The following is a 23,730-nucleotide window of genomic DNA, read 5'->3' on the forward strand; positions in this document are numbered from 1 at the left end:
TTCTTGTGGAATGACAGCTCATCCTCCTATAAAACATTTAGCTCTTCACGCGAGGAGGCTTTTTATTATAATTCATTTCTGGACAAAAGGTAAACTGACAAAGACAAGCTTATTACCAAGTTTCATATTTCAATGTCCCAACCTTAACCCTTGTCTTGACCAGAGTATTATAATCAAATGATCGGTGTGCATTGTTATACAGTTGACCGTTTTTCTTACGAAGAGACGTTGTTGATCCTATTGACAAAGTTGTCATTTTGAACCTTGAAGTGTACTTGTCATGAAGACTATCATTGTGAGGCTGCCTAGATGGCCAACATACGTTAACAAAATGTTTATAATCTCACACACACATATATATATATATATACATATATACACATGTATATATACATATATATATATACATATATGAGAGATACGGTACTGAAGCAGGAACTTACAAACAGCATGAATCTAAAAGGTAATGAATGAGATTGGCACCAGGCCATAGAGGAAGTTGAGATGAACAGAAAACAAAGCTTTAGAGATGTATTATATTGTACTGAAGGCAGTGAAGTATGCCGGTATTGTGAGAACGCCACACACGTAAAGAAATAATAGATCTAGTTTTGGACTATTCTTTGAAAAGCTGAATAGTTGTGAAAAGTGACAAGCAAAAATAAAACAATATTTTTTTTTAAATCATTGTTTATTTATTTTTTCAAAAAGGTTGTATTTCTAATATTTTCATATTTTTCAGCAAATGTTATATACAGTAAAGCAGTTGCTTTTATATGTACTGGAACCTGCATATGAAGCTGCTTCGAATTGATAGAAACATTACACAAAAGAAACATTCCTCCAACGTTTGTGGCTCATCAGCACTTCGAAAAACAAAATGTAAAAAGTAAATTGTGATGTACAGGCAGCCCTCTTCTCAATACACAAGTTCACCTCCCAGGGATCCTAGTCCTGGCTCACATCGTATCCTACAGTCCAGCAACAAACGAGTCCCCAGTACTCCTATTCAGAGTACTGTGGCGGTGGTGGAGGTAGGACGGGGGGGGGGGGGGGGGGGGGGTAACCCAAGGCTACGAGCATCAGCTGGGCTGGGCCTGGACGTCAGCAGCTCTTTTGGAAACCACCGCCTCGAAGTCCTCCCTGCTCAGGAGGTTCTCCGCCACCAACTTGCTCTCCTCAAACTTTGGCAGGATGACAGCAATGTAGCCGTCCGTGGATGGCTGGTAGAGATTCCAAAGCACATTTAAAGAGTTTAACTAATGGATTATAATACCAATTTATGATATTAAAAATCACTGGTTATGCTTGCAGTGTAAAATAGGCCCAGGGATATAGAAAGTATATTAAATCGTGGTGATGATGACCACATGATGGCGTCTTGTCGTGAATACAGCTAATGAAATGACAACAGGCAGGAACGTTGATGGGTGTGAAGTGACTGAAGTACTGCGTATGCATGTTTTACTTGCCCTGCATTTAATAGTTCCATGAGAAGCATTGGCTGCAAAGAAATATATAAGTCACCTTTTTCAGCAAGAGGGATGAATTGATCAATATGTCTTCATTGACCTCAATGAGACGTCCTCGCATACAGCTGAAAGAATAATCAAGACAATTAGGATAGTGATGATGATTTTTTTTTTTGGGGGGGGGCGGCAAGATCGAGAACAGGGATGGAGAATGAATAAGTGAACTCACCTGTAGATTGTGTATTCAGTGTCATCTGTGCACGTTATCCTACATACAGGTGCGAATTCTGTAAGGAATTGCCCCCCCTGTGGATATAATTGAGATTTGTTTGCGTGAGCGAAGACTTATGCACTTTTATGAAGATTAAAAAAACAGTGATGACATCGCATAGCCTACGTTATATGAAACAGCAGAAGCCATGCACATGTCTTACCCGCTTGGACTTCCCAGCGACTTTATTGTTGAGTCGACTGCAACCGTTGCTGATCTTATAGTTGATGTTTTTGATGGTCCGGCCGTCCTGAAGGATGGGGTGAGTCTCTGCTAAGGTGAGGACACATAATCTACACGGAAGGAGGGACGAGTCTTGAACTAAATGTTCCTCACGTTGACCAGCAGACATTGAGATTGAGATGCGTTCGACACGTGCTGCTGCTGCTCACCTGTTCGAATGCTGCAGGATGCAGTGGTCTTCACACGCCTGTCCCTTCACGTCTGAATACATACAACATATAATATGACATTACGAAACCGGAGAAAACACAACACGAAACATTAAGCACGAGGCGAGTGATGCGCTGTGAATTAAATAAATAAATAAATAAATAAATAAATTAACGTTAGCAACTAGATTAACAAAAAATATATTCACCTGCTTTGTACCACCTTGTAAAATAGCGCTCTATTACTGAAGGCCCCGGGGCTGCGAGGTCCTTTTCCTCCGTGCAGTCCATCATAAAGTTGTGTTGTACTGCGGTACAGTCACGGCGTCACTAGTTCTCGGCGGACTGGATATGAGGTCGCACGGTCCGTCCTGCAGAAGCGTCCGGTAAGCGTTGGGTTCTTTTTCGTTCCACTCCAATCTTTTCACTCACTGTTGTGTTCACTTAACAGTCTACGCGTGTTGATGGTTTTCATAGTCACAAGCTTAAGTGAATTCGATTGAACAGGTGAAATGTATACCGAGATGTCTCTTTTGGACTAGTGTATTATGTTGCGGATTACCTGATAATGATGAATTAAAACTAAACAAATGAATCAGAGATTTTTTTTTTCTAAATCGCTGCAGAAATGAATGTATTAGTTTCATTATGGGTGGTCGGCGTAAAGCAAAACAACATTTTGAATAAGGTTACAGGGTTGTTTTTATGATTTATTTATTTATTTAACTAATTTAATCGTAACTACATTTACAACTACTTTGACGACTTTACCACTAGATGTCAGAATGTTACCAAAAAAATGGTAATAGCACAGATAATACATGTACATTTCCATTATTTACTTTTAAATAGTCGAATAGTTAATAATAGTTAGTCTCTTGGTTACTTTGGCGATGAGGACAACGAGACATTGAGTTGTCACCAGTTCAGCCCTTATAATTGTACAAAGCTGCGCCAATAGACTTACTCAGGTAGGCACAGCGCTGAGAGTGAGTAAGAGGTGTGGAACGGTTGGTAGAGGGAGGGCTTTTCTGGGTTGTCCAACGTGTCTGCTGTAAAGAACCACCGTTTGTTTGTTTTTTTTTACAGCAAATTACAATTAGATGTTTATTGCATAGAGTATTATTATGCAAAGGCAATTTCAGCCAATGTATGTGTGCGTTTATGTGTGTGTAGGCGTGTTTGTAAGTGCTGGGAGCTGGGTTTGTGTGAGCGAGAAAGAGAGAGAGAATTAACATTCTTTTCAGTTGACATAAACAAAAGTGATGTGATGGTGTTTGTACATATTTTGGTGTGTGTGTGTGTGTGTGTGTGTGTGTGTGTGTGTGTGTGTGTGTGTGTGTGTGTGCAGGCACGTGTTTTTGCGTGCACGCATGCACGCTGTGTCGTCTGTGTTTACGTGTGCACGTGTCTTTCAGTCACTTTTCCTATCAGGGTATCGGGTCTGTGTACATTCCTCTACCCTCTAGTGAGACTCTTTCTTTCCACGCATGCATGCAGGCCAGCTGGGCTGCGATCTTAGGGTTGGCTGCGTGCGCGTGGCGGGCGTCTCCGTGCAGTGTCCTCAGCTGAGGAGAGAGCTTCTGTGTGTGTGTGTGTGTGTGTGTGTGTGTGTGTGTGTGTGTGTGTGATCCAGGGCCCAGCTCCACGTCCTCTGCTCCTCCTGCTCCTCCTGCTCCTCCTTCTCCTCCTTCTCCTCCCACTCACAGGCCAACTCCTCTGTGTGTCGGCCTCCCTTCATTTGTTTGGCTCTGGCATTCTCTTCTTTCACTGTCCGCAATGGGAGTCATTCGTCTCCCTTTCCTGTCCCCCAACGAGCCATCCCTCCCTCCCTCCCTCTCTCCCTCCCTCCCTCTCTCCCTCCCTCCCTCCCTCCCTCCCTCCTCCCCGGGCCGCTCCGAGGCTAGCCCGATAAGGGAAAGGAGAAGAGACATGAGACAGAGGAGGAGGGGGAGGAGGAGAAGGGTTGTGATGGTGGTGGTGGTGTAGAGGGGTGGAAGAGTGGTGGGTCTCGCATGGCTGGAAGAGGACTCCGAGATACTCTCAGTTCCAGACGCATAACAGCCACACACTAATGCGGTCAAAACAGAAGAACGGAAAAAGAAAAGGTTTGAAAAAAGATTTCCCCGTGCCACGTCCCACAATTAGTTGTTGGGTATTTAGCAGCGTGTGCAGCTCTTCAAACAGAACAGCCGGAGGAGATTTCAGTGTGATTTATGGGCAATTCATTGCGCTGTGGCTTAGGCAGACATAAGCCTGGAGAGAAAAGAGAAAAGTGGATGATGACAACCTAGTTCCAGGGCTCTAACTTGTTGTATAGTTGTTTGACGGGGGGATTTAATGTCAACAGACTCGTCTGCAGGTCTGTGACAAGCAGCTCTGGGTGCAAGAGCTCTGTGAGCTATGCAAATGACACTACTTCTGCACTTCTTTTCCTGGACAGAAATGAGAGAACACCTGCAATAGTCATCATATCTGATCGTATAATAACACATGCAGTCCATATTTGACAATCTATTTTCCCCTTGAGGCACGGGGCCAGACCAAAAGCTAGTCGCTAATTGTACGTTGAGACATTCTTTTATGAAAAAGGGTTGTGGGGCTTTTTCCCCACAGATGGTGTAGGGTGATGGTGAAGTGAGGGGAGGAATGCGATCTCAGTGAGATCACATTAAGTCTTGGATGCAAAGATGTGGAAACCTTTTCTTCAGACCCGGGATTACACTGTCATAGCGTAGACAGAGTGGTGACAAGGCCGGCCAAGCTCTCCCTGAACCCAAACCTAGAATCACCGACCACAGAGCTCTCGTCCTCCTCAGCCACGGGCCATTTAGTTTAGTGATTTTTTTTTGTAAATTGAAGTTAACGTATTTACTGAGACGTTGTAAATCTACCGCCTCCAAATGTCTACGTGATTGAAGCGACTTCTTTGTGCTGCCAGAGATTTTGAGAAGTAACGGCGGTTTGAGTTTGGAGTTCCATGTGCACTTTGTTCCGATGGAGAGGTATCGCGCAAAAGTTGGTCACTCTAGAGGAATGTGATGCTCCTGAACGTCACAAGATTTCTAAGAAGATCTACAGCTTGGACTGATCGGTTCATCTGTGTAATCTCTGTCCTAAAGACAAAGACGGAGCAGAGTGGATTGAAAACATCCATGTTGCCGGATCAGATGCCTTCCACGCACACATACGAATAGACACAAACACACGCACACACACACACACGCACACACACACACACACACACAAAAAAACACACACACACACACACACACACACACACACACAAAGCACAAAGCACAAAGCAAAAAAATAAATAAAAGACTGACTTCCTATTAATGAATAATTAATCAAAGGTGACATTGAGGTTCTCCAAGAACTATAAATTATGGTTTGCCTATTAGCCCTACTTTGTGTTTAAAAGATGACATCTGCTAAACAGCTGCTCATAGTGTTCCTAATGGAAAGCATAAAGGTCCATTAAATAATTGTTCCAAATTGGGCAAGTATGTTGCAGACATGCAGGATAACTGAAAGCTTCTGCGTGCTGTCTGCAAGATCTTAATGGTCACTCAATGACTATAACCAGAACCAGAATGATCACCAGCGTAGCTTCGACTATTAATAATTTTGGCCTTCTGAGAATATAATGGAAGTTGCCGTTGTGGAACTTCCATATCACAGTTTCAAGTGATATGGTAGTAACTTGAATCCTGAGTGTGGTAGAGTTACAATAGAGTTGTATGGCCTTAATTGGGGAGAGAAACCCAGTGTGCAGCAAAAGAGGAAGAGTCAAAATAGTCCTCAGCCCTCTAAATGACCAGCTGTACAGACATGGCCGATGCACAGCAATTAAGGTTGAAGCCATTAAATTAAAATTAAGCCTTAAGTCCCATCCTTTTTTTTTCCTCAGCAGCATGTCAAAGTAGGCTAAAGGGACCGTCGAGCTGGTGGAAGCAGGGTTGATCTGCCCAACATTGTATTTAAAACAATGCAGACTAGATTCAGAAGTTTCAATAGAAGTTACAAACTTTCCAGAAGAGTTTCCCCTGTCAGTCTGGAACACTGGGTGGATCTGCTACGGCGGTTTTTAAGTGGCACGTTAGAGCGGTTAAAGGACAAAGCAAGTGTGTACTTATTTTTCTTTTTATTGACTACTTTTTCCAAGAAACAACGACAAACCCAAGTTTTCCGTCCTGCTCACAGGTTCGGTCTGCCTTTGTCAGGATTGAGGATATGTGAACGTTGTACTTGTTGTACTAAAACACCTTAAACCTGCATCCTGTACAATTCTTTGTATTTGACCGAAGTGTCTGACGAATATAGCACCACTAACTACGTGAGAATAGTTCCCTGGTGCTGATTCATATCAAGTCATAACAAACGTACTTTCATTCCGAACATATCACCACACTGTACATACACAGAGATAGAGACTTCCTCAAAATATAGAGTTAACAAAGCCCCTTTTCTGCATGAACTATGGCTCTCTGATTAATAATTAACTGGTAACACTTTACAATAATGTACAATATGAACCATTATTTGACATTGGTTAATGCTGTAATAAGCATTAACAAACAGTCTAGTAATCATTCACTTATGTAGTCCATGTCTACTAACGGTGTTCACGTTAACTAAGGTAATGGTGTTGAAGTTAACTAAGGTAATGGTTTTCACGTTAACTAAGGTAATGGTGTTGAAGTTAACTAAGGTAATGGTGTTGAAGTTAACTAAGGTAATGGTTTTCACGTTAACTAAGGTAATGGTGTTGAAGTTAACTAAGGTAATGGTGTTGAAGTTAGCTAAGGTAATGGTTTTCACGTTAATTAAGGTAATGGTATTGAAGTTAACTAAGGTAATGGTTTTCACGTTAACTAAGGTAATGGTGTTGAAGTTAACTACCTTAATGGTTTTCACGTTAACTCATTTATACATTATTTAATAGGGTTAGGGTTAGCACTGTCTATGCCTACCCAAGACCAATGATACAAACACTTGTTTATTATTTTATCGTTTTTTATTTTATCATTACATATATTATTACATTAAAGCTTTTCCACTGATCAATTCTTCAGTGTTGTTTACGTTTGACCGATATAAAGCGCCCAACGTCACGACCAGGACACTTGTCATAAACGTCAGCCTGAAGCGCCGTGTGGCTCCAGGGCTTCACCTGGGTGCGCTGTCTCTGTCTGCCACGACGCCACCGCGGCTTTAGCTCCGGCTAGAAGCGCTAGGTCAGCTTGTCTTGTGAAGTGTGAAAAACCCCTTCTGGTGGTGGGGCCGTTCAAAGGCATGTTTATCACTGGAACAAGGGTGGACATTGTGAACGTAAACATGACTACTTTGGCGACGCACTGTGCGTTTATTCGGCGAACCAGCAGTAGCCTAAACATTCTTCGGGGGAATGGGTGCACACATGGTTCACATGCATCAGTTCTATTTAAACAGTGATTGAAAAAAAAAAAAACACTTTTCTCATGCACCTTCGCGGCTGGTTTCAGTGTGTGGTGGCTGGAGGAAGTGGTCAGAGATAAATATAGAGTGGAAAATAATCTGTCATAGCAACACAAAGATAAGAAACCTTATCTAGAGTCTCTTCTCTTTTTCAGTTGAGCCACTATTCCTCTGACACAAGACATACACTAAACGTGTACATGAGATCCTAGACAGAAACCCTAGTGCGTCTTACAGCTGATTCTGCACTTCTCCTTGCTGACGTACTTTGCAAACTGATTAATAAGACATGCTATGTTACTAACAAGGATCAGTAGTAAAGTAAGATCATATTTTCTTTAATGAATGGAGGGCGGGGCGTTTGAGGCAAAACAAAGAAAACGTTGATCCGGATTCGAGGTGCACAGCACTCTGTTCTCCAGCACTGCAGTCATGATGTCAGCGGTTTGGACAGCTGCATGCGAGGCTCTGCGAGAACCAGGAAGAGAGTTCGCCATGAGGGGATAGAACCTGAGTATGTTTGTGAACAGAAAACAAGACCGGAGCCAAGGTACGGCTCTCCAGGTCTTCCCCCCCCCCCCGTCTCCTCTCGTCCACTGCTCCGTGGATTGACTCTTCTCGTTCATCTCACTGCTGAGAGGCCATCGCCTAAGACACCAGAGAGAGAGGTTTAGGGAAAGAGAGAGAGACAGAGAGACTACACTTATCGCCCACTGATTTAAGTCATCGTCCAAGAGTCAAGGGTTAGGGTTACAGCCAACAAAAACACAAGAACAAACCTTTGGTTTTTGCTCAGGGTTTTGTTCGTGTTTGAAGCTTCCTTTTCTTCTGTTCCCCAGCGGGTGCTCTGTTGGATGGTGGCTTTGTGTCTATGCATGCAAATGTGTGATTGTTGGCAGGTTGTTTGTCACATTCAGTATTCAAGATTGCAGATTTCATTATGATCATGGAGCTTGATACGGAATATTAACCTGGAAAAAAACGTTTTTTTTATTGAGGTGGAATATTTTGTGGCCATTAGGCCTTTCTTGATCACGGTTAAAGGGATGATTTTGTTTATTAGGGGTCCTAGGGGAGCTATATAACAAGGCCTGGAAGTTCAGCATTTAAACAGCCTGCCATTACCACCAGGGAGGTGCAATATGCATGAAACTTGCAACACATCCACCATTCTTCATGATCAACTTTCAAATCACAACCCATATGGTCAGACCATTTGGATATTGTGCAGTGACCCCAACTTGACTCAAACTGATTTGGTGCCGGAGTTTGTAAAAGCTGCAAACTCGGAACACATGTACCAGGTGATTGTTGGACGATATGATGTTATATTCATAGCAATAAGGCTAAAGGCTACAGCAGAGATACATATTTTAAAGTGAAATATATGCATATCTCCGATGTTTATACAGCTCTAACAAAAAACACGTAGACTCGGCTGTCGAATATTGCTAAATATAGGAGATTACATAGTGTACCCATGCCAAATGAAAAATTAAATTTGATTAATTTGTTTGAAGTTGCCTTTCTGAACTGCGGCCACGCTGGGTCTTAAAGCAGTACACACGTTATTTTGCAAACTTTAGTTTTGACTATTGTATATGACACAGTATGCTTTAGAAATATTGGTGATTGTTTTGATATGTTCATTTTCGGTAAACCCGTTTTTATGGCATACCTACCATGCCATATTACCAGATATACCGACCAAGCTCAACATACCTCCGTAATACTTCTATTTCTCAAAATATAGTCTAATCTGCCCTGTACCGTCTAAATGTCCGTGTAGTGTAGTGGTATTGCGTCATACTCATGACCTAGTGGTTGTTCGGCAAGTCCAGCATTCAACCAACCGTTCTGTCAGATATGGAATGATATCAAATCATTCTTACCCTCAGGTATTCATTAGGCCACCACCACCGTGCTCGTCATGTTGTAGGACCCCGTCACGGTTGCTTGCAACTATATTTCTGTTTGTCATTATTTTTCTCAATGAATGTTGTTCAAATGGCTGACTTACATACTTATTATAATATTATTATATTCCTAATTGTTCCGCTTAATTATCCACCTCATTAGGAATCTCCGTCTGCATGCGATCCGCGAGGGGGGGCGCCGCGTGAAAGACTGAAGAGCGCAAATGTCAGCGAGGCGGACATTTGCATTCACAACAGAAAGTGTAATCAGTTTCTAAACTCTCTTCATGACTGTTTCCTCATGGCTGCTGGAGGCCGGCGAGGTGACTGGTCCGTGGACATGTACCCACACCGACTGTAAACGGATCCGTATGCTGCAGCCCTGGGCTACCAGATGTGTGACTTTCCATCTCACAAACACATACACACACACATATACACACGTATACAAACGCATGCACGCTCGCAGACTCATGCATAAACACACGTACACACACACGCGCACACACACACACACACACAGATGCACACTATACACACTTACATACGCATACAGAAAGTATGGCTTTCCTACCCATTCCTACTACAGATGGTTTGACGTTCCACATGCATGCATACACAGACTCATGTACAAGCACACACGCTCCACTACACACACACACACACACACACACACGCTAGCACGCACCCAGACACACACACACACACATACACACACACAGATGGCTTGATTATCCACATGTATACATACACACACACAGGTGTGTACACACACACACACACACACACACACAGACACACACAGGTAAACAGTGAACCCTTTCTCTGGGCAGATTATTTTTTTGTATGTGGCTTGCAGATATTGTTTTTACGAGAACCTTTATAGCAGGAAAGTGTTTGATCTGTTAATTGAGTTGGGTAGAAAGTGCAGAGTCAGTCTCTTGATGAGGGAGAGAACCATAGGAGGTTGGAGGACGTGGTGAACCTCCTCCAGCGTGCTAAATGAGCCCGGCCCGGCTTGGGGTCCTGTGGTGACACTTTTCACGGCCAGAGGCAACACGTTGTAATGATACCCAGGATACGGGTCTGTGTGACAACGTCTCATAGTGCACACCAAAACATGCATTGTCTAACACACATCCACACGCACGCACGCACACACACACACACACACACACACACACACACACACACACACACACACACACACACACACACACACACACACACACACATTTGCATGCATTGTTTTTCTCTCACACACACCCTTTCACAGACTTTCTGTCTCTCCACTGAAGATGCCTTCATGCACATACACACACATGAGCACACATTGGCACGCATTTCATGTATATGCACACACACACACAAACACACACACACACACACACACACACAGATAATCACACAGATATGCAGATACTATCGCAGTCATGCACATATCTGCATATTGCCACATAACGACATAGGTTGTGTTTCTGTAAGCTGTGTTTGTTACCAGCGAGATAAAGTGACTTTAAATAAAGGGAATTTTGCGGGTTCATCACCTGGCCTGACCCCCTGACTCAGTTCCACCCACAGCCCTCTGTGAGCGGGCCCTTTCAGTCTGAACACGGGGTTCTGCCGTGTCGGTCTCACTCCTACGGTTGTGGAACAATCGCGCGCGAGCGAGTTGCAACACAGCTACGGTGAAAACCGCAGCATTTCTGTTCCTTCTTCATCAACTCGATCAGACTTTCTCACCGGCCGTGTGCTAAATATAGCCCGTGCAGAGCATCGGATGTCCACGCCACGTGGCCCCGGCCGACGGCTTGTCACATGGCGTCCACACAGACCAGCCCCCGCGGGGACCGGAGGCCCCGCGCTCGCTCCCTGCTGCACGCCGCACGCCGGACGGGCCCGGAGAGCCGAGGTCATCCGCGGCCAGCGCTGAGCACTAGCAGCTGTTTCGTTCGGATGTTTCGTTTTTTTTTTCTCTACAAATCAATTGATTTCAGTTTCAGGCTCCCATGACCATCGAGTCCTCCTCCCCCCCCCCCCTGCAGGTTTTAGGGAACCCTTAAAGGAGAACTCCAGCGATTTTTAACCCCATTCTTGTTTTCCCGAGGGTCACACCGTAGCTATGACGCTAACCTATGGGGGCAAGCTCTTTATCCGCTTTTGGGGCTTCTAAACACGTTCAGAAAACCATTCCAAGACCTATGTACCACGAGTTGGTTCCTTACGAGACACCACCCTGCTCGATTAACTCATATAGTGTGGCGAAACAGTATAAACTTTGTGTTTTTTGCATGTTAACACTCACCGCAGATTACCCCGTGGACATATCCAGAAATAGCCTGGTTCCGCCTGCCTCCGTACTTCCGCTCAATTTTCATTTCACTTCAGTACTAGGTCTGGGTGTAGTGTTATGTTCGAACGATTTCTTTTCCCTCAAGTTTGTCCCTCCAATCAGCGAACGGGGAGGCGCAGCCTGAGAACAGTGACGTACAGGTCGTGCGCGAGTTTCAGTTGTAGTCAAACAAATACCAAGAAGCAGCAGGAAGACCATGGAGAAAGCTGTTCGGTCTGTTGTGGAAACTCTGCCGAATATCGATAAATTAAAGCCAGATTATTTTTTTTTGTTGGTGGTCAAGATGTTGTGGCACTTCTTCCCACGGGATTCGGGAAAAGTTTAATTTTCCAGCTGGCTCCGTTAGCGGTGAAGGAGTTTGCTAAGCATGAAATACGTCATGACCAAACGTCAGCGATTGGTTAAGGCAGATCCGGAGTGGCACTGGGCAGAGCCTATAGGTTTTAAACTTCAACAGCACCCGCCTTCAAGTGAGAAATCGTTTGTCTCTATAGCAGCTCTAGACCATCGGTACGAATGAAACGAGTACGAAGGTCTAGTTAGCACTAGGCTAATCCAGAAAGCCCTTACTGGGCTAACGGGGTTATTTGCTGTTTATACTGTTTGGCCACGCTATTCGAGTTAAACGAGCACGGTATTCCGTAGCGCCGGCAGCCAGTGCAGATCTCTGGCTTTGGTCGAATCAATTTTCGTCTGTGTTTTTAGCTTCCCTCAACATGGGGTGACCCTCAGGAAAACAATGAAGGGGTTAAAAAATCGAGTTCTCCTTTAAGGACGACGTTCGGCGATGTGAATTCCTGCAGTGCTCCAGTGCAGAGGATATGGTGTGAGGGGTGTGATGTAAGTCGATGTGGCCTCTTGAGGGGAACTAGGAAACGGGCGTTTGTGGCAGACTCGGCCGGCTCGTCACACGCAGACCATTACGCATCACGCATAACATATACATATTATGTTTGGATGTACTGTGTACATTTCAATGGACAATTTGCGATGAGAATTGGTTGTTTCTAGATTGTAAAAAAAAAAAAAAACAGACGAGAAAGAAAACATCTCCCGAACCATAAATGATGATAATGATTTAATAATAATCCTAGTTATTCGACACCTATAGCTTCTCGCAGTGGTTCATCTCAGAGATAATAGAACCCTGTTTCAAACAGCCATGAACATGAGCACTGCTCATTGTGACGCATTCATTCAAGAGCAAGACAGAGAAAGAAGTTTGAAAATTCACAAACACGCGCGCAAATCCAGTCAAATCCAGTCCAGTGTCCAGTATAACTCTAACTGGATATCATGTTACACTCTCTCGTTTAACATTAAAGTATATACAACGCAATGGCAACGGCCGTGCAGACATCGCACGGGGAGCACCTGCGAGGTCCACAGCGACAGACAAAGACCACAGCCGTGAGCCACTCGGACCTGTCAATCATTGTTCTTTTCAAATGCATCGATTGTCCGTCCGTCAACCAGCGCGCCGCCAGGCCGGGCCCCTCTAGACGTCGTCCGGGTCGTAGTGCCAGCTCGGCACAAGCACAGATTTGCTCTTCTTTTTGCGGCTGTCCCTCTTCTGTCCACCGCCGCCGCCGTCCAGCGCGCCCGACAGAGACATGTAGTCGGCCAGGCTGTTCCGCACGCCGTAGCTCATCGCCGTGCCGACGCCGTCCGTGTCCTCGTGGAAAGTACGGCTGCCAGAGGCGGGGAAGAAAATTTGTTCTATTTGTTTTAAATTTGTTTTAAATAGGGACGTTTTTTTTTTTTTTTTTTTACTAGTAATATGTAGCTGTTAAGATATGTTTGCACTATTGTCTGTCGTACGTCCTGGCACTTGATGAACACACTTAATGCAGGTTGTATTCATTCGCTGTACTTAATTGTGTAGCATGTACTTAATTGTGTTGTGCATGCATGTTGTGTAGCATGTACTTAGTTGTGTAGCATCTGCAGTAGCTATAGCTATCACTGCTGTGTACGGGGAATGGGGTCAGCCTGGCGATTGTCAGTGCTTGGCACTTGGTTCTATGAACGTCTTTACTGTACCGACGGCGATATATTGTTTCATTTCTTATGACAAATGTACTTATTGTAAGTCGCTTTGGATAAAAGCGTCTGCTGAATGCCCTAAATGTAAATAATATGTAAAAATGCGTTTAACATGATTCCAAAAGTCATACACAACTGACTTGGAATGGTTGCTAGCGCACAGACCACATTTAAAATGAGGATTGTACGATGCCTGCGAGGGGTTGGCAGGAGAACACGATGAATGCCATGATATCCATCAGCAATCTTCGTTATCGGCGTCAAGTTCGTACCTGTCCACGTCCTTCCAGCTGAAGTTGCGGCGCATCACCACCGGGGGCGCTGTGGCGGGCTGCTCTGCTGGGTTCCCGGACAGACAGGGGCAGGATAAGGTACAACACAGGCCGTCTGCACAATCTGGGGACGCAAGAGCCACAACATGATGAACCGTCCAGCACCCAAAGGACAAACGTGTGTAGTTAGACTACACAAGCTGCTAAATATTCCTGCTGATACTTGTTTCGGAAATTCTGCTCCGGTTTTGTGTAATCACTTTTTTTCCGACATACTCTAACTTTGTTATTTTTGCAGATAAATTCATCGAAAGCGATTGATATAGATTTTTGTGATGTCATTAATGGCGGAGGCATCTTGCTCAAGGAGACATTGGGGTTTGAACCCGGCACCTTTCAGTCGGGAGTCGAACACCCTAAACACTAGACTCGCCGCATTTCGTTAGCGCTGTGGAACGCTCCGTTCACTTGCATGGGCCTTCCCCGACTTCCGGTGGTGAATTATTTTTCTATAATGACCGTTGCTAAGCATATAATGACCGCTGTCAAGGAAAGTGGATTGATTCACGTCTTTCGTATCACTCGTTGATAAGTTACCGGACTACTGCAAGTAGTCTGGTAACTTATCAACCCCAGCGTACTCTGTTGCTAAGCAACATCAACGTCTTTGGCGGACTGTTTCTCTGCTGATCAACACCACCAATGGTGATTGTAGAAAGACACACCGTGTGAAGAAATTTTTTCGTTTTGGCAAGTAACCGTGTAATAAGCAGGATAATGTATAGGTCATTATCTAAAATAAGCCCCTTTCTACATAGGACCCAGGGAACATGGAACATAGTAGTTCCTCCTATGTTCCCTGGTCTGTTATTTTTTCCACCATCAGTGCCGAATTCCACGGCAAATAGGCCCATGTAGGCCTACAGGCCGTTTGACAGGATGTAGCCTATTATATATATTTAAATTTGTATAGCACTTTACATCTGAAACAGATTTCCATGTTTATATATTTCGTACAGCACTTATATCTGAAACAGATGTCAAATTAAATGAAACGTTATTGTCATTATACAGTAGGCTACAGGTGCATGTATAACGAGATTTGGTGTGAAAGTCTCCACCAGGGTGCACAAAACAATGGAGAACAGATGAGATAATAGAAGGAGAAAGCTAAGCCACTATGATTAGGGAGTAGGAATATACAAACACGCGTGTAATCCTAGATTTAAAAAGCAAAAAAAAATGACCTGCAAAGTAACCAGAAAGCAGCTGTAGTGTCCAGTGCTGTGCAAATTGAACTGTTGGGCCTAGCCTGTAGCTTACTGCAAAAGAAACATGCGACGGTAGGCCAGCTGGCCATGCTGAGAGCCTACTGTAATGAGTGATGGGTAAGATACAAGATACAACAATTTACAGCCCAATCTCTCCTCATCATATGTGGATATGCGCGTCACATGGCCTGTGATCTACCGTAACAAAATGCTGAATTAAGTCAGCGAAGGCATAGTCTTATGTCATGCAATTCGGCAATTATGGAAATTATGGTGGAAAAAATAAGCTCTTTCTATTCTATGTTATTAAGGAATTGCGGGGAACATATGTTCCCCGGTATGTATTGCGACCGGGGAACGTAGGACCCGGGGAACATACAAGGGTACGATCCCTTGTTAAACATACTGTCAAATTATATTTACTTTTTGTCAACCGTACGCAGTGTTATTGACTTTGAATCTTGCTAGCATAACGTTAGCTCTCTGGCTCATAGCTGAGCGGACTAGAATACCTCCCGTTGCCAAGTCGTACCTAAAGGTCCGTCCTATTTACTGGAGGAGTGAACAACGTTTCCGTTGCATAAGAACCTTACGGGAGGGTAATGATTGTTCCAGGTATTAGTCAAACCCTCAGGGGTTACCAGGAATAACTAAATCATGGCTTGTGAAAAACTTTATATTTTGATTGTAAAACGAATGAAAATATAAATGAATGGTCTTAATCTCTTTTCTTTGGCAAGTGACCGTGGTGTAAGCGGGATAATGCCCTTCATGGTGTCCATAATCAGGAAGTAATGGACGTTCTAAGGCCTCCGTGGGGTCTGTTAATTCCTGATTATGGACACCTCGTCGGGCATTACCCCTTACGTAATTTGAACCCTGTCCTTAACATGGCTGTGGTTGAGCACAGCATGTGCTTACATTTGCCAAGTTTAATTTCTGTTTTGTCCACAAGCCCAGTCGGAGCATTTGGGGATTCGATCATTTGTCTGCTATATTTAAGGCAAAGCCTTTTTCAAACGTGCACTCCCTCTGACTCTTATATGCTTGGGTCCGATTACACGTCTCGTTACGCAAGCGATGATGAATCTCATTTCCTGATCCACTCTATAATTGTGTCCTCAGTTGTCCTCATTTGTGCACAAAGAAGTGTACTCAACTGATGGGAAATGGCTTTTATTCTGTCCCGTGGAGCTGTGTGTGTGTGTGTGTGTGTGTGCACGTGTGTGTGTGTGTGTGTGTGTGTGTGTGTGTGTGTGTGTGTGTGTGCGTGTGTGTGTGTGTGTGTGTGTGTGTCAAGCCGTTTCCTACACCTACCAGAATAGTGCGTGATCATATCTTCCAGGCACTGGAAGGTAAGCCGAGGGGAGATGTAGTACCAGCTGTTGTCCATGCGACAGATGCGGTAGTGTTGCACGCCACTGTGTTTCACAGACAGCGAATACACACCTGGGAAAAGACAGCATGCACACACGTCAAACGTCACAGATTCCTCAGTTCCTCAGCTACTAAGATAAGGCTGTCGATGTAGCATTTGTTCGTTCATGTCCTCTTATTTTAAATAATGTTATGTGCTGTGTATGCACATGAGATACTTTTGCCCGCTGAACTTCCCCATCTTTGGGAGTGTAGAAGTGTCCATCACTTGCACTTTCAAGTTCAAGTTCAAGTTCAAGTTCAAAATACTTTATTGTCCCCCTGTATACTACTTTATTGTAGTATACAAATCACACACAATCACACACACAATTAAAACAGTAAACAATCAATAAATAGTAGTCCATATAAAAAGGCAGGGGGCCGAGGCTCACCTGGGGGGGGGGGGGGATTATCTACGGTTCTTTATAGAATTTAGAAGGAGAGTGGCTTCGGGTGCAAAAGAGCGTTTATATCTGTTGGTTTTGAATTGCGGGAGTTTAAAGCGTGATCTGGAAGTCAACATCTGAAATTCAGCCTGTAAGGGATGAGAGCTATTTAACAGGATGGATTCAACCCTTTTTAGCATCTGCTTCTGATCAAGTTCCTCCAGGCCTTTCTGCTCTCTCCTTAATTATCTTGGAAAGGGAGTTCTTTTTGTTTTACGGTAATAGACCCATACCAGCAGATTAAGGAGAAGGTGACAACTGACTCAACAAAGGACCTATAGAAAAGGGTCCTCAGGGTCTTGTCCACATTAAACCTGGCCAGCTTCCTAAGGCAATACAGGCGCTGCTGGCCTTTCTTACACAGCAAACTAGTATTTGGCTCAAAACACAGCTTGTCATCAGTAATGGATCCTAAATATGTGTAATCTTTAACCTCTATTTCCTGACCATTTATAGTAGTTTTAAAGGTGTTAATGACATTACACCTAAAGTCAATACACATGTCCTTAGTCTTTGAGGCAGTTCAAGAGAGGCACCCTGACCACCATGTTGCAAAGTGGTTGACGACCGGACCCCAAGTTTCCTCGTTGTTCAGTAAGATGACAATAATGGTGTACAGAATGTAGAGGAGGGGGCAGGGAACACTAACACTGCGGAGAGCCAGTTGATGTGAGGGCCAAGTCAGAGAGGTGACCATTCACTCTCACTCGCTGGGGATCTATTTGTGACAAACGTCTAATGTCCAGCCCCACAAGGTTGGCCTCCAGACGGAACTGATGCAAGAGCTTCTCCACCAGCGGGAGGGGCTGAATGGTGTTGAAGGCTGACGAGAAGTCCACAAACAGTAGTCTGGCATGTTTTTTGCTGCCCTTGAGGATCAGGTTGAGTACCGTTACAGTTGCATCCTGGACCCCTCTGTTGAGTCTGTATGCGAACTGTAGTGGGTCATGTAGGCTGTTTGTCCTAAATGTCAGTTCTCTTTTGATCAGCTTTTCAAAGGACTTCATCACATCGTTCTGTAATGGGTCTGTAATCATTTACAGACTTGGGGTGGCTATTCTCTGCAACACGAACTGTAGTTGGCTGTTTCCATAAGTCAGGGACCTTCTGTTGGCCAATAGTTGATTAAAAATCTAAAAAGAAATGGGGCCTAGCTGTTCCGCACAGCATGAAAGGACACGGCTGCCAATGTTGTCTGGACCCGGACTAGTTTTGGCTTTGCAGCGTTTAAAAGTGTTCACAACACTTTGAGCCGAGAAACAGACAGCTGGAGGGACAGGAGAGGGACAGTAAAGATTGTTTTTGTCCAATCATTTTGTTACTAAAATCATGTTTGTCAAATCTTGAATAGAATTGATTTAGTTCTTGGTTCCAGGGATATGTCTGAGGCCTTTCACTGCCACCTTTTTCTTTGTTCTGTCATTTAGACCCACCATTGTGTTAATACTGTCCCATGCTGAGCCTATGAGGTTATTGCTCAGTTTGTGTTCCACTTTGAGTTTATCTTTCGCATCTAGTTTTCACATCCAAAAAACTCCCATAGCGGTAAGGAATGTGCGCCTACTCTCACGTTGGAAAAAGGCGCTCAGAAAAGGTAAATGTTTAGTTTTGCGGGTATTTACGTCTCGTCAGCAGTTATCTTCTGCGCACCATAAGGCCCCTGAACACACGCAACGCTTTCCAGCAGCTGGTGCGTCGCTATTTTGTAATTGTTGGACTCCCGCTCTCTGCTATTAAACCTTTGCAGCATACCCAGAATGCGGCAGCGCGCCTCGTGTTCAACCTACCTAAATTCTCCCACGTGACCCCCCTCTACGGGGAATGGGGTCAGCCTGGCGATTGTCAGTACTTGGCACTTGGTTCTATGAACGTCTTTACTGTACCGACTGTACCGGCGATATATTGTTTCACTTCTTATGACAAATGTACTTATTGTAAGTCGCTTTGGATAAAAGCGTCTGCTAAATGCCCTAAATGTAAATGTAAATTGTTATCAGTGAGAACCGTGCATTTTGCCCGCTGCTTGAACAGCCTCCCTTAGCAACACATAGCAACTTCAGTTGACTAAAGTCAAGAACAATAAGCCACCAACGCCAGTATGGGTTAGGCGACGATGTTCTACGGTTGCTTTGCAACAGAAAAAAAACGTGCTGCAGGGTGCTGCTCTGATTTGTTCCAGCCCCCTCGACTGAAGAGGCTCAGCGCGCCCCTCACGTTGTTCTGCAGCCTGGTTCTGCAAACGCTTTTCTGTGTCATTAGTTATTATCTTAACTCGACTTCCTCTGTCACGCCTGGACGGGCTGCACTTGAACAATGCCGTGTCTGACGAATGACTCGATGTGATCTGTGGGAACTTTCCAGTGGACGTTTTTTTTTTTCTTTTGCTTCGCGATACGCGATATGTGGTGCTGACTCACCTCTGTCGCTGGTGCTCTCCCGTACCAAGAAGGATCCTGACACGTTGCAGGGCATCTGCAGCAGGGCCTCGGCCTTCTGCCTCACCAGACCCTCGAACAGCCAGCTGCGGACCCCGCGACCCCATGCTTACTGGTTAGCCACTTGCTTACTGGTTAGCTACTTACTAACCAGTTGCTAACAAATTTTTCAAATTGCTAACTATGCAAACATTATTTGATGCGGACAAGGAGATCGATATGATTGCACCGCAGTTCAACATCATAAACACATTGATACAATTTGAAACTAATTAATCCAGCATGAGGTCCTGAAATTTGATTTGTGGTGGCGTGGTTATGCAAGAATATTAATAAATAAATATTATTCAACAGTATAGTGACGGATTTGTCTTGTTTTTTTTCTCCGACCAGTAGTCCGGTGGCAGAAAATCGATCTTAACAATGAAAGTAAATGGAATGGACTGTGGAGGAGTTGTGTGGACACATGTTTGTGTTGCTCAAGGCCTTACCCCCGGCCGACCACAGTGTCTGTCACAAGACGTGTGGGTGCGTCTTACCCGTGGTACACTTTGGCAACGTGCGTGTTGGGGATGTAGTTCTCGGTTCGTGTTCGGACAGAGCGGACTCTCCACCAGGAAGCTTCTCTGCTTGGAAACAGATGGTTTGGTTACGACAACGTGTGCCAGCTTCAACTTCTAACTTCTCTCAGTCTAATTCTAGGTTACAGTCTAATAATTACACATATATATATATATATATATATATATATACGTATATATATACACGTATATACGTATATATATACAGTATATATATATATATATATATATATATATAGAAAACACAAATATATAAGATCCAGCAATAATAAATAATAATAATAAAAATGAGAATCATCGTCATCACAACAGTAACATCATCGTAACGAGAGCAGTGACAGGGGCCGTACTGTGCCAGCACTGTGAGCTTCTCCCCCATCCTGAAGACGGGCTTGCTGACCAGAGGCGAGGGGTAGTCGTCCGTCGCCACCAGCACCTGGCCCCCTGAACCTGCCAGCAACACAACACAACACAACAACCGCGTGGTCACAGCCGCGCAACAACAGCTTGGAAGCCCCTCTGTGCTGCTAACGTGTGCACTGGGCACGCACGAGCACTGTCCCTGAGATGTAAACACACTGATAAAATAGACACATGCTTTTACAGAAACGTAATAGTATTAAGGCTGCAGTGACAGCCAAGTCTGATAAACAGACACATTTTCAGTGTGGATAAGGAAATACATTTCCTGCATCGATGAGGAAATACTTAAACTGTGTGTGTAAAAATCGTGCCTTTTTTTTTTCCACTCCATTTTAAACGTAACATTCAATATGTTTAAAAGGTGTTTGTTAGATGTTTTGCAGTGTGTGTGTGTGTGTGTGTGTGTGTTTTTCGGTTAGTCTGAGTCACACACACCGTTAAGCTCTTCGTTTTCTACTACACTACCACCACCACTGCTGCTGCCTTCCCCCACCTGCACTACGTCTGTCTAACCAACGTGAAGAGCCTTTCGACGATAAGACACCGCAAGGACTCAACAAATGTGTGTCACAAATGTTGTGAGTAGAAAAAAAACTGAAAAATAGCCATATCTCGTGGTGCGTTAGCAGGCTCACAACAGACAACAGGACTCACAGCTAGAGGTTACAGAGCTGACTGCACTGACATCCACTTTGTGGACAGACGAGCATCTTACCTTTGTGCGTGGTGTCTGCCTCCTCTTTGTTGGCCTCGTTAGCAGCCCCTTTAATCAGGTTTCCCATCCTCAGAGAGAGAGAGCAGACCCTCCGGGGCCCCGACACAGGGCCACTGACAGCGCCGCTCGGCCCCTCAATTCATCACTTTGAACACAACAACACAACCTCCATTTAAACAAAGACACTTGTGTGTGGTTGTCGTGATGTTTTCAGGTGCAGCACCCACTACGGCGACTTCCTCCTGACTGACCAATGCGCAGCGCCGCTCTCTGGCCTGAGTTCTTCCGTCACAGAATAGGGGAAATGCGTGGTCCGATGGAACCACAATTAACGTACGCACTCGCTGCCGTGACAATGATTGCAATAAAAAGGAACAACTTTAACTGCCCACTGTGCAGGATCCACGTCACAACCCACACACACACACACACACACACACACACACACACACACACACACACACACACACACACACACACACACACACACACTAAAACACACACACACACACACACACACACACGCCCAGCACAGCACTGGCCCTTTCGGACAACTGTCACAACAGTTTCTGCACTCTTGTACGCAATTACACAATCCAACTGAAGGGAGATTTAATGTCTAAAGCGTCATGGAAACGCCAAACACACACACACACACACATACACACACATACACACACAGGTGCACGCACACACACACACACACACACGCGTGAAGCTATACCTTGTGCTCGGGGGCGGGATGGGGAGGCAGGGGCCCCCTGGGGTGTCATGGCTACGGTGGGTTGAAGGGCGTCTGCAGCGCTGAAGGGCGATGGGACGCGCAGCAACACACAACCCCGCCGCCGCTGGGGCCACACCCACTTCCTCTACTGTAAAGAGGAAGACAACAATGAGTGAACAACGACAGAACGGCAGACAGGCCGACTATTTCCTTAAACCCCCCCTCCCAACCCCCCCTTATAAGAGTAGGGGTTATTATGGGGTGTTTGGGGGTGTTGGAGTGTATCATACCAATAAATCTTCTCGGTTCCTGTAAATAACATTTACAGGAACATTTACAGGAACCGGGCAGCATAATATATCAATGTGGTGTTGTTTAGAGAACACGGAGCATATTTCACATCCAGGATGTTTTTATTGTCCAATAAAAACATAAAAACGCCGCTTGGCATCAAATCCTGACGCTAAGCGTCATGATTTGTTATGAAAATAACCGTTGAAAATAACCGTTCTATTAAATGTCGGAAGTGAGTGCACTCGAGTTCAGGAACGTAAGAGAGCAAAGTCATATGTATGTATGTCAAATTCAGAGCGATTCATTTATAGGACTTAACTTAATTCTTTCCCACTCTTTTAACCAGCCATGTGTGCCGCAGAGATTAAACACGTTCAACTATCTGAATGGAAGTCCACCACTAGGCTTCACGTGTTTATTTTTCATTGACTGTTATAGTATAGCACCAGGCACGACCTGAGAGTGTTGTATAGAGGGCGTTAGAATCAACTAAAAGGTTGAGAAAGTCCCCTTAAAACATTATTAACAGAGGCGGAGGTATTCACCTCCATTAGTCGTGCCTGGTTAGCGGTCTGCTTGCTAAGCTAGTGTGTAGGGCATGGTGCACCCGGAGGAAGTGAGAACTTAGACCAGCTTTGATGTGTTTGGTACTAGCTCCTTCCCGACAGTGGGCCAATGTGGTTATCTGCATCGGTGGCTCACTAACACACTGACACACTAACACACACACACTAACTCACACACACATTTACATACACGCTCTTTCTCTCTCATACACACCAAAATGTGCATACACAAACACTCTCGCTCACTCGCACTCACGCAAGCACACACACACGCGCGCGCGTACACACACACACACACACACACACACACACACACTGTGAATCACCGAGCCGATAAAGTTAAATCAGGATCAAGATCTTTTAATGGCACAGAGTCATTTGCCCCCTGGGGATTTGTTCTCTGACATGTCCTTCCCTCTGAGCCTGTGTGCATTTCTCTCTCGTGGCATTTGAACACGTGTTTTGGTTGCTGTTGCGTCTTTACTAATTAATAAGTAAGTAATAAGTAATAAAACATTGAACTTGTTTAGTGAAGCTTTCCTCCTCCATCTGAATACGGCGGATTATTCATAAAACATATGTTTACACATTTAAATCAGTGAGATATCTGCAATATCATATTTTTCCAAAACACAATTTTTATGATTATTTTATGATTATTGTTATGCGTGAAA

General features: G+C 44.5%; 3 protein-coding genes across 5 annotated transcripts in view; 1 reads left to right on the plus strand and 2 right to left on the minus strand.

Moving 5' to 3' along the window:
* ctnnal1 (catenin (cadherin-associated protein), alpha-like 1) overlaps positions 1–640 on the plus strand; it is an 11,821-nt gene extending 11,181 nt beyond the window's left edge. Inside the window, exon 10 of the mRNA XM_084484576.1 lies at positions 1–640. This exon is cut by the window's left edge and continues 902 nt beyond it. The gene's annotated coding sequence lies outside the window, so the exon portion shown is untranslated.
* Positions 641–742: 102 nt separating this feature from the next.
* On the minus strand, positions 743–2,476 carry abitram (actin binding transcription modulator). The gene is made up of 6 exons (XM_084484577.1): positions 2,345–2,476; positions 2,136–2,187; positions 1,907–2,036; positions 1,702–1,778; positions 1,528–1,597; positions 743–1,223 (listed from the first exon to the last, which is right to left on the minus strand). The coding sequence occupies exons 1-6, from the start codon at positions 2,427–2,429 to the stop codon at positions 1,083–1,085; spliced, it is 555 nt and encodes a 184-aa protein (XP_084340703.1). The 5' UTR covers positions 2,430–2,476; the 3' UTR covers positions 743–1,082.
* Positions 2,477–12,952: 10,476 nt separating this feature from the next.
* sla1a (Src like adaptor 1a) lies at positions 12,953–22,274 on the minus strand. Of its 3 annotated transcripts, none has more exons than XM_084484583.1 (8): positions 22,197–22,274; positions 21,473–21,617; positions 20,685–20,784; positions 20,293–20,382; positions 19,736–19,839; positions 16,771–16,902; positions 14,183–14,306; positions 12,953–13,555 (listed from the first exon to the last, which is right to left on the minus strand). In XM_084484583.1, exons 2-8 carry the CDS (start codon positions 21,537–21,539, stop codon positions 13,363–13,365), a joined length of 810 nt encoding a protein of 269 aa, XP_084340709.1. In that variant the 5' UTR covers positions 21,540–21,617; positions 22,197–22,274; the 3' UTR covers positions 12,953–13,362. The 3 variants fall into 3 exon arrangements, with proteins under 3 accessions (XP_084340709.1, XP_084340710.1, XP_084340711.1); XM_084484584.1 differs by lacking the exon at positions 22,197–22,274 and adding an exon at positions 21,724–21,906; XM_084484585.1 differs by lacking the exon at positions 22,197–22,274 and having other exon boundaries at positions 20,293–20,379; positions 21,473–21,713.
* Between the last annotated feature and the right edge of the window lie 1,456 nt (positions 22,275–23,730).

This window comes from Micromesistius poutassou, assembly GCF_964030765.1.
Source record: "Micromesistius poutassou genome assembly, chromosome: 20".
NCBI lineage: Eukaryota > Metazoa > Chordata > Actinopteri > Gadiformes > Gadidae > Micromesistius > Micromesistius poutassou.

What these genes read in the sequence shown, in the direction of transcription:
- abitram (XM_084484577.1), bottom strand. Translation starts at nt 2,429, where the DNA reads ATGATGGACTGCACGGAGGAAAAGGACCTCGCAGCCCCGGGGCCTTCA. An exon ending in ATCCTGCAGCATTCGAACAG is followed by an intron (nt 2,037 to 2,135) that starts GTGAGCAGCAGC and finishes CCTTCCGTGTAG; the next exon opens with ATTATGTGTCCTCACCTTAG. An exon ending in ACTGAATACACAATCTACAG is followed by an intron (nt 1,598 to 1,701) that starts GTGAGTTCACTT and finishes TTATTCTTTCAG; the next exon opens with CTGTATGCGAGGACGTCTCA.
- sla1a (XM_084484583.1), bottom strand. Translation starts at nt 21,539, where the DNA reads ATGGGAAACCTGATTAAAGGGGCTGCTAACGAGGCCAACAAAGAGGAG. An exon ending in GGCAGACACCACGCACAAAG is followed by an intron (nt 20,785 to 21,472) that starts GTAAGATGCTCG and finishes TGTTGCTGGCAG; the next exon opens with GTTCAGGGGGCCAGGTGCTG. An exon ending in AGCTGGAAGGACGTGGACAG is followed by an intron (nt 13,556 to 14,182) that starts GTACGAACTTGA and finishes CGCCTCTGGCAG; the next exon opens with CCGTACTTTCCACGAGGACA.